The sequence below is a fragment of the Trypanosoma grayi genome (assembly GCF_000691245.1).
Source record: "Trypanosoma grayi strain ANR4 Tgr_755_V1, whole genome shotgun sequence".
In the NCBI taxonomy this organism is placed as follows: Eukaryota; Euglenozoa; class Kinetoplastea; order Trypanosomatida; family Trypanosomatidae; genus Trypanosoma; species Trypanosoma grayi.
This window is the reverse complement of record NW_008826374.1, coordinates 791-8,285: the sequence shown is the minus strand read 5'-3', so window position 1 is coordinate 8,285 and position 7,495 is coordinate 791. Positions and strand designations below refer to the sequence as shown.

At 56.4% G+C, this 7,495-nt stretch overlaps 3 protein-coding genes across 3 annotated transcripts; all 3 read right to left on the bottom strand.

Moving 5' to 3' along the window:
* Window positions 1-1,067: 1,067 nt before the first annotated feature.
* DQ04_07551030 (glutamate dehydrogenase) lies at window positions 1,068-4,067 on the bottom strand (the record flags this gene model as incomplete). The annotated part of the gene is made up of 1 exon (XM_009315222.1): window positions 1,068-4,067. The coding sequence occupies one exon, from the start codon at window positions 4,065-4,067 to the stop codon at window positions 1,068-1,070; it is 3,000 nt and encodes a 999-aa protein (XP_009313497.1).
* A 368-nt stretch (window positions 4,068-4,435) lies between these two features.
* Window positions 4,436-5,500, bottom strand: DQ04_07551020 (farnesyl pyrophosphate synthetase; the record flags this gene model as incomplete). Its single annotated transcript, XM_009315221.1, has 1 exon — window positions 4,436-5,500. The coding sequence occupies one exon, from the start codon at window positions 5,498-5,500 to the stop codon at window positions 4,436-4,438; it is 1,065 nt and encodes a 354-aa protein (XP_009313496.1).
* Window positions 5,501-6,101: 601 nt separating this feature from the next.
* On the bottom strand, window positions 6,102-7,475 carry DQ04_07551010 (SNW domain-containing protein 1; the record flags this gene model as incomplete). Its single annotated transcript, XM_009315220.1, has 1 exon — window positions 6,102-7,475. The coding sequence occupies one exon, from the start codon at window positions 7,473-7,475 to the stop codon at window positions 6,102-6,104; it is 1,374 nt and encodes a 457-aa protein (XP_009313495.1).
* Between the last annotated feature and the right edge of the window lie 20 nt (window positions 7,476-7,495).

Here is a 7,495-nt window from a genome sequence, read left to right as displayed (position 1 = left end):
GGTGAAGGAAGTGGACATATATACATATATCCATACATACATAACATATATATAGATATAGATATATATATATATGGGAGAATATAAACTCAAATCTACCCCGCAAAAGCCCTAACCCTAAAAGAAACATCAAGCCGGCACAACCCAAGTGGCAGACAACGGCACAGAAAAGGCGTAGGGGTGGGGCCACTCTCAGAGTTGCCCGCTCACCCGTATACCACCGTTCCTTCTGTTGTTCTTCCTTGGCCTCGCCACGTGACTGAATGCCTGTTGCCCCACAAAGGGAGACAGACACACACACTAGTTAATTCCCTATGCTCGAGATATTTGCCTTTCTTCTTTTATTTAGGCGCTTGCACTTGATTTTCTTTTCCCTTCTCTGTTAATGAACTCTATTTTTTTCGACTTCAATTGAGTATTGGATTTTACCGCCAGCGTCACTGATGGCATTGTTCACTGCGCGTGAAGGAGTGAGTAGGTGTGCACATCCCCCACACGCATGCGTTGCCGTACCTCGACTTCTTACCTCCGTCCCGCTTGCATATCTTATTCCGTCTTCGCTTGCACCTTCTTTACTGTTGCATCATCATCATCGTTTTCATCTACATTCTGCAATTTCCTCAGCTACACCCCACACAAGCCTTTCCCTTCCTGATCGTTTTTTTTTTATTTTTATTTTTTTTTTTTGTTGGGCTATCTGTCAGCGCTGCCTCCTTTTTCTACTGCATCCCCTTACTGCTCCCCCTTCGCCTCTGCGCGCGCGCGCGTATGTGTGTGTGAGGAGCGGCAAGGCGTCGGCGCAGCGCCTCGCACGTCCTCCTCGCCGCTCCTCACACCACCACGCGGCGTGCATTTGCATCACATACGACGTCGGCGGGGGCAACAGCAGCAAGACAAGCGACAGCATACAGAACCCCCTCCACACAGACACACACACACAGAGAGAAAAATAGGGATAGAGACCCTCCCCCCCACCCGAAAAATGAAAACAAAAACCACACACCTTGAGAAGCAAGGCGTCACTCATTTACTCATTCTTCTCTTCACTACTTTCGTGGTCGTACCGCTTAGCGCCCCTGCTCCTTCGCCAAGGCCGTGGCAAGCTCCAAGTGTGTGTTCATGAACTTGAAGAAGTCAAACTCATTGCTGTCCATGCCCTTGGTGTACACGTACTCCGACGCGAGCCACATGGCGCAGATGGCTTGCTGGTAGCCGACAGGGACGCGCTCCATCAGCACTTCGAGTGGCACAACACTCAGCAACGTCTTGGGCGTGTACTGGAGGAGAATGTAGCGCATGAGTTCCTGATTCTTAAACACATCGCTCGCGAGAATGTTTGCGCGCATCTTCACGTTCTTCTCACTGAGTGCATCCGCAATGAGCGTCTTCGCCATGCCGGGGTGCAGCTCGTGATCACGCCAGATCGCCTCGAACTCGCGCTGCGCGTTGTTTTCAATGCGGGTGATGATGTCCTTCACGTAATCCTTGTAGAACTCCGGCACCGTCTCGGAGCTGGCGGCGCACATGTAGCGGGCGTGCTCCTCGTCCGAAAGTGCGAGGCCGGCGTACACCTCCAGCGACGACGACGTGACACCGCCCTTATTCGCCGACGCGTCCTTGATCAGCACGACGCCGCAGCGCTCCAGCGCGAGACGGGCGCCCTGTGAGATGAAGAGGTTCGCCCCTTCCACGATAATTTTGTACTTCAGATCCTTCGTGTTTTCGAACTTGCCGGCGAGCATCGCCTCGCCTGTGGCATCCGGCACCTTGAGGAAGCGACCAACGTTGTCAAGCGTCACGCTGCGCGGACGACCACCACACGGCACGAACACATCCGCATCGCTGTACTTCGTGAAGTAGAACTCATCACGAAAGACGGCACCATCCGCGACACAGTTGCCGTCGGGCAGCGTCACATTCTTGTCCTCTGTCAGCACAAGGAAGCCCTGCGAGGATAGTTTTGACTTGTCAAAGTGGCGCAGCTGCAGGCGCTCCTTCGCAAGCCGCGCCAACTCCTTGCGGTCGATTCCGTTCGGGTCATGCAGTGAGGCGGAGATGTCAGACATCGCCATCACCTTCTCTTTGCTCTGGAGGATCTCGTTGGAGCCGAGGTCACCGTCCGGACCACCGGTCTGGAACTTTGTCATCTCCGCCTCGTTGAGGTTGAGTTTCCCGTAGATGCCCCGCACCATCGTGCGCACAGAGCGCGTTGTCATGCCGTACTCATCATGCGGAATGCCTCCCATCGACGTGTCTTTGCCTGTCGTGAAGGATTTCCATGCGGTGTAGTTACGCCGCTTGCTGTGCAGTGCGCCCACTGAGGGAAACGTCCCTGCTGTGTTCTCATCAGGCCCCAGGAAGATAATCTCCTCCTGCTTCAAGTTGTCAACAATACCACTCTCACCTGGAAGGATCACATCCAGCATACCATCAATGTACTGCAAGAAGAAGCGTTGGCAACGTGCATGGTCAAACCGGGTCATGCAGCGGCTTGAGACGAGAATAGTGCCTTTGCTGCCACCCTCAGGGATGTCCTTATTTTTTAGGAGCTGCGTGTGGGCGAGATTGTAGTTCTCCTGGAACACGGTCCGCTTGTTCCTGCGGTATGCGTTCTCCTTTGAGATAATCATGCGAACCCCACCGCGGGCAATGTCGGTGAAGCGGACATGGAAACCGCGCCACTGACCACCGGCGAGCAGGAAGACACCGTGTGGCACGCGTGGGTACTCCAGCGACTGGAGAAAAGCAGGATCGAGGCGGAAGCAGAGGGCCACCTTCTCTTGCTTGAAGAAGTTGTGTTTCAAAATCACCTCGTTGAAGCGCAGGAAGGTGATGAATATCTCGAGATCGTGTGCTGAACGCTGATCTTCCCTGAAACGAGCGGCGATCTTGTCTCGAATAGACTGCCGTGACTCCGGCGTTGTTCCACGACGGAAGTCCTCAAATATCTCAATCATGAATTCAGGGTAAAGGCCAATAAGTGTACCAATATAGCGCTCCGACATCATCTCCAAGCTCAGCGATGTGCGAAGGGCGTTAAGACGGTTTACCCCATTTGGTTCCTTTACGAGAAGGCTGCGGAGGTGTGCGTAGTCGTCCGTGGTCGGGCTTGGCGTGAAGTAGAACGCAAATACAATGGCTGCATCGGTATAGACCGTCTGCTCCACGCTGAAAACCATGTTTTCGTGCAGACGCATGATGGTGTTGGTGGGTCGGTTAGGCAGCAGTCCTATCATAGATGCACAGTCAGCCAGCTGCTCGCTGGTGGCGCCACGGATGTAGAAAGTGTAGATATGCACTTCATTGGAAAACGTCTCTGAGAAGCTGCGCAGCACCACCGCGCCAGGGATCTCCTGAATCATCGCATGCAGTGAGGCCATGTAGAAGGTCCGCTCAGCGGAGATGGCCAGGGAAAAGCAGAGCTCGCCATCATTGCCATCGGTCACGGCGAATACTGGAACGACGGATCCTTGGAAGCGAAGAAGAAGAGATTGGTACCGCTCCAGCACCTCCGGCGAGCGCTCCTCAAGGAATTGGGTACTGGCAAGCTGCGAAATGCTCGTCTCACCCTCAGCTGGTGTCGGGTTGATGAATGGACGCAACTTCAGGGTATAAACGCAGATGTCACCGTCGTCGGTGGTGTAGCCGCGCGTGGAGATGGACACCTTCGTCTCCCGTTCGCGGCCCACGAACTGCGCGAGGCGGCGGACGGTGGCGAGCTGGCTCTTCTGATCCTTCTTGCAGATGTAGAAGGCGCAGTCCGCACCCTCGTGAAAGTGCTGGAACTGATCGCCCAGTTCATTGTTCGCCTTGGCGCAAAGGTAGCCGTGCACGTGCGCCGTCACCTCCTCCGCTGAGTAGTATTTGCCGTAGGAGCTATCGGAGAGGCCGCCCATGAGGCGCTCGACGGCGTTCTTGATGGAGGCATCATCGAAGAGGCCGCGTGCCTTCACCGCACGCACCACGTCGTCGTGGTTGACATCGGAGCTCAGGCACCGCAGGCAGCTGCTGAGTGCGACGGTGGCCAATCGGGCGGCACACACCCGAAATCCAATACGACGCATCATCTTTTCTGTTCTTAGTATTGTGTATTTCTCTGCTCCCTATGCTTCTGTGTTGCTGTTTGCTCTCCTAACTTTTTTTTTTATTTTCGTTCCTTTTCGTCCCGTTTCCCGTTCCTTCTTGTTTGGGTAATATGTAGGCGCTGCTGCTTCCTACGGCGGTCAAGGAAGAGAGTCAAGCAGCCACCAACAACACACACACACACACACAGGCATTCCCAGTAGACACGCAAGCGCATATGCGCATGCGCCACACACACACAAAAACAAAAAAAAAAAACATGATGTCCACTTACCCCACCCCACAGGCAAACACAAGTTCACCCCCTTTCGCTCTCTCACCGTTTTTTCCTCATCGTATTGTGCTGCACGCCTCACATCTGCCGCGTTAGGATGAGGCTCATCGCCGCTTCAAGAGAGTCCCGCGCCTGCGAGTGGTGGAGCGTGTGCAGTGCCTCTACGCCGCGGCGGCAGTGCTGGTCGGCGTGCTGGAGAGCCTCTGCGACACAGCCGTGCTTCTCCACCGCCTCCATGCACACCGCCGCGTCGTCGGGTTCTCTGAAACGGCGCCGCACCGCCGCGGCGACGCATGCATCCTTCTGCGAAGCGAGAAGGACCGGCAGTGTCGCGATGCCCTCTTTCATGTCGGCCATCTTGGGCTTGCCAAGGTTCTTCTCATCTCCTGTGATGTCGAGACAGTCGTCAACGATTTGAAAGGCAATTCCCAAGTGTTTGCCAAACGTGGCTGCTGCTTCCTCGTACGCGGCGTTCTGCGGGCTGGCGAGCACCGCCGTTGACGCAAGGGAGTTCGAAATAAGGGAGGCTGTCTTACAGTACGTCTTTTGCTCATAGCGCTCCAGGTCGAAGCAGCCGTCCATCTGCATCAGTTCACCTCGGGTGAGATCCTCTAGCGCCGTGGTCATGAGCACCACAATGCGTGGAACGCAGAGAGTCGCGATCCACAGTGAGGCGCGGGCGAGAAGGTAATCTCCCGCCAGCACTGCGCGCTTTGCGTCGTACACGCAATGCAGCGCCGGCTGCCCGCGCCGCGTGTCGCTGTTGTCAATCACGTCATCGTGGACAAGGGATGCGGTATGTATGATCTCCGTGACCTCCCCGAGCCGCAGGAACGGCCGAATGGTTCCGATGGTGATGTCGTCAAGGGAGCCGATGCTGCTTTCCTGCATGTGCTTGCTGACATGCGGGGGAAGCAATGCGTGCGCCATCATAGCCACCAATGTAGGGCGCAGCAGCTTTCCACCCGCCTTGAACAAATACTTGCCAGCGTGGTCGAGGACCTCATTGTCTTTATTAGCAACAAGTCCCACTATATGCTGCTGCATTGCCTTGACCTCACGCGCAACCATTGCGAATGGGCGTCCGTTCTCCGTCAGCATGGCGCTGGGACTGGCGGCCGTTGCCGCTGCACGTCTGATCATGCCTGAGCGTAACATATTATATATTTTAATAGATGTGAGTGCGTGAATGTGTGATTGACTGTCTGCCTGGATCTATATATCCGCGTGTATTTATAGGCGATACTTTGTGTCCCCTCTCGTCACCCTCCACCTTCCTCTTCTTCAGCGCTACCGTGAAAGCATCAACAATAGTGGTAGTAGTAGTAGTAGTAGCAGCAGCAGCAGCAGTGAGGGGAGGAGCAGGCGGTGACCAAAGAAAGACCCAAAAGAGGAGACCGTCAAGGAAAGTTGCCAATGCTGCAGACCCTTTCCCCTCCTTCTTTCCGTTCTTTTCTTGCGTGTTGTTGTTGTTTTAACGACTTCGTGCCCGGAGGAACGACGCAGCGCGAAGGGAGACGCAGAAGAAAAAAAAAAAACGAAGCGGCGCGTTGCTGTGGCAACGACAAGTCCGTCCTTCAACTGCACCGTTAAATTCCTTCCCCCCTGCACTTATCACACATCCGCCCCTTTGCTTTATTGGCCATGTCAGCCGCCGCCTCCGTGCGCCTCTTCCAACACGCCACCACCCAACAAACGCACTGAGGCACACACACACACACGCACACATTCCCTCAACGACGCATCACATCCGGCGTTTCTTCTTCATGAGCTGAGCCATGCCCAGGCCGCCGCCGTCGTCGTCATCCTCATCACTAGACCTGTCGCGCTCCTCACCAAGCCGAAGGCCATCCTTTGTTTCAGGGCGCTGTTCCTCCATCTTTCCCAGCGCCTCCATCTCGCGGCGAATACCCTCGTTGCTGATGACAGCGGAGCCGAAAACACCCTTGCGTATACCGCCAGCGCGACGTCTGCCTTCGTCCTCGTCGTCGGCGTACAGTGAAGGCAAACGCTCAGTTGAGGTGCCGTCCTGCTTCACGCCCGCCTCCGCCGAAGCTGGGGTTGCGCTGCTGCTCATTGGGGGCTGAATGTACCTGCCTGCAACGCCGCACAAGCCCTGACCAGCTGCCGTGTCGTCAACCGTCTTGAGAAGCATCTCATCCGCCTCTAATGCTTCCACCGACATACCCAGTCGTGTGGCTGCTCGTGCTAGGCGGCGCTGTCGCACCTCCTGCTCCTTCTCCCGCTCCCGTAGCCCACGCTCAAGCCGAATGCGCTCCAAGCGCTCTTCCCGAGTTTCCTTCTTGCGCTGTGCGGAGGACTGCAGCATGTTAGCCGCGGCTTTTTCGAGCATCTCTCTTGCTTGCTGCGTCGCCTCCGCCTCTCGTTCGGCCTGACGCCGCTCCTCCTCTTCCTGTTGGGCTTTTTCACGATTGGCCTGCTCCGCCTCCACTTCCCTTCGTGCTTTCTGCATTGCGACGGCAAGCTGCATGACATGGTCACTGATCCCACTACCACTGCTCACCGCGTCAGTCTCAGCCTGCTGCGCCAGTCTCTGATCCAGTGGGATGACAAGCTTGCGCTTATTCTTCCAGTTCCCAATGCTGAAGGGCACCACTGTCGTGCTGGAGGAGGATCCCGTTGACCCGTCGGCTCCCTCGTTGGCTCCCTTCGTAGTGCGTGTAGGCGACCGCACAATCGGCGCTGGGTCATGCATGCCGGTGGCGCCCACATCCCCAGGGAGCGCTATCTCCAGCAGAGGCCTCTTGCGGGCGTTGCGTCGGATGTTCCGGCCGCTAAAGTCCTCCTCTTGTGCCTGCCGGTTCTGCAGCGCCGTCTCCAGGGCCTCTCGCGTCTTCTCAGTTGTCTGTGTGAGCCGCCCCGCCCCATCGTCGCCGCGGGCCTCCGTCATCGAGACCACCACGACGCCCCCAGGAACAGTAGTCTGTGCCGTGCGTACCTCCTCCGGCGCCGCCGCGTTGCCCGCAGTGAACTGCACGCGACGCTCCGCCGCCGCTGCCGTGATAAACGGCGGAAGCGGCTTGCGCCCCATACCGAGCGGGTACTGCGCAAAGAAGCACTCGGCAAAAGCGCCCCCGTCCTCGCTGGGTCTCCACATCGCCACACACACACACACAC